The sequence below is a fragment of the Cynara cardunculus genome, unplaced genomic scaffold, assembly GCF_001531365.2.
Source record: "Cynara cardunculus var. scolymus isolate 2C unplaced genomic scaffold, CcrdV1 Un_Scaffold_11509, whole genome shotgun sequence".
NCBI lineage: Eukaryota > Viridiplantae > Streptophyta > Magnoliopsida > Asterales > Asteraceae > Cynara > Cynara cardunculus.
This window is the reverse complement of record NW_020206776.1, coordinates 1-2244: the sequence shown is the minus strand read 5'-3', so window position 1 is coordinate 2244 and position 2244 is coordinate 1. Positions and strand designations below refer to the sequence as shown.

The 2244-nt window shown below is 36.3% G+C and overlaps 1 protein-coding gene across 1 annotated transcript; it reads right to left on the bottom strand.

Annotated features, from left to right (window-relative positions):
• Positions 1–12: 12 nt before the first annotated feature.
• Positions 13–2135, bottom strand: LOC112505508. Its single transcript, XM_025109406.1, has 3 exons — positions 2091–2135; positions 970–1022; positions 13–619 (listed from the first exon to the last, which is right to left on the bottom strand). The coding sequence occupies exons 1-3, from the start codon at positions 2133–2135 to the stop codon at positions 13–15; spliced, it is 705 nt and encodes a 234-aa protein (XP_024965174.1).
• Between the last annotated feature and the right edge of the window lie 109 nt (positions 2136–2244).

Sequence of the window (2244 nt, the reverse complement as noted above, 5' to 3'; positions counted from 1 at the left end):
CCCCACCTTGGGTTAAATTTCGTCCTCGAAATTTGAGTTCATGCGAATAGCTGGGGGTAACGTCTCTTCAAATCCTCTTCTGCTTCCCAAGTCACTTGACCCTCGATGATGCTTCCATTCTACTTTAACCATGACCACTTTCTTGTGTCTTAAAACCTTGGTCTTACTTTCCAAGATGGCTTCTGGTTCTTCCACACATCGGTTGTTCTCATCCACACGAATTTCTGAAAGTGGTATCACGCTATCTTCTTCCGTCAAACACTTACCAAGGTAACACACGTGAAATGTGTTGTGGATTCCGGACATTTCGGACGGTAGTTCTAATTTATAAGCTTGGAGTCCCACTCGAGCCAAAACTTTAAATGGTCCGAGAAAACGGGGGCTGAGCTTCCCACGCTTTCCAAAACGGATAATGCCTTTCCAAGGGGATACCTTAAGCATAACACGATCCCCCACTTGGAATTCTATAGGTCGGCTCCTCCTATCTGCATAACTCTTTTGCCTATCTTGAGCCGCCTTTAGGCGTTCCCGAATACACTTCACCTTGTTGGCCGTTTCTTGCACAATTTCAGGGCCGGCGAATTGTTTCTCACCCGCTTCAAGCCAACACACAGGAGTCCTACATTTTCGTCCATCAACGCTTCGAAAGGTGCCATCCCTATACTAGAGTGGTACTATTGTTGTAGGCGAATTTTACAAAAGGTAGGTGAGAGTCCCAATACAAGAAATGTTACGTAATCTAAAACAAATTCTCCAAAAGCACTCTAAAAATAATGGCTAAATTAAAACTTTAGACCGTTTACAACGGAAGACTTTAAAAGAATAAATATATAACTTAATGTCAGCCCTTCCCATACCGGGTTGCTTTACAAATTTATATACCATAGATGATTGCACCTAAATATTGAACTTAAATGGACTAGACAAGTCTCTATGTATGCCCTTCTTTTTCTTTGTCCAACCTGAAACCTTCTGTCCCTGATTGCGTATAGATTGACTACCGATAACTCTTGATCAAATGCCTACATATTTCATACCATAACATCTCATTAACGTCTTAATTTCTCAAAAAGTCAAAAAAAATCAACTAAAGTCAAACTTCGTATCCAAGCATCTTAATATGTCTCAAACAACTCTATTTGACCCATCATTAAAATCCACATGGATCAAACGTGCCAAAAGTCAACACTTGGTCAACTCGATCAACCCCGACTAACTTTAGTCAAGCCCCACATCAAAAACCTCGATGGCATCCCAAAAACATTTTAATATCTTATAATTTCATCTCTCTAAATTAATACGTCACAATAATTACTTTACTCAAATTACGGCGCTCAAATCGTTAAAAAAAGTTTACCGATTCATATAAGCATCATTCTTAGAAAATAAATAATTAACTAATATTAATATTAAAAAAATTAATATATTAATTAAATACTAATTCAATTTAATATATTAACTAATTTAGCAATTAAATTAATTAGTTAATATAAACTAATTAACTAAATCTGAAATTTATTAACTATAAATTAACAAAAATCTTATACCTTAAGTACCCAATTAAACCCAAAAATTTAAGGGCCTAAAATATAGTCTCATCTTTGGCCCAGCATCAATGAAATAAAATAGAAAGCCACAAAAATCGTGGCCCAACAAAATCGTGGTCCAACAGTCAGCCTGCTGCAACTATCACGTCGGCAGCCGGAAAAACAGGCCGTTTGGCCTCGTTTTCTTCATCGTTTTCGATGATTCTTTTTACAAAATTTCTAGAAAATGATTTTCCTCAACCATAGAAGTTCCAATTCATTTAATATCATTACTAGTTCCAAAGATGTAGCCTTGTTCTTCGATCTTTCGTTTCCTGACCAATACATCAATAATATCTTCTACATAACTGAGTTTGTTGATGACTTCGACACTTTGCCAAAGCTTATGACAGGTGACTTATCAGCTAAAACTTCCTCGATTTCGACATAAAATATCGATTGATCACTTTGTAACTATGTTGGCCAACTTGGTTGATTACTTCTATGAGTTCTTACACTAACTCTTTTGTCCAAAATACTTTGGACCTTATTTACTTTACTTACCATAATACGATCATGCCCTCCCAAGGAGATGTATTTAACATCCATTTATCATTGATCTGAACTCTCCCATTGGCATGACTTTACATGTACCATGCATTTCTATTATACTCATGTTGTTATTTAACTTATACTAGTAACATATGTGACTATTGCA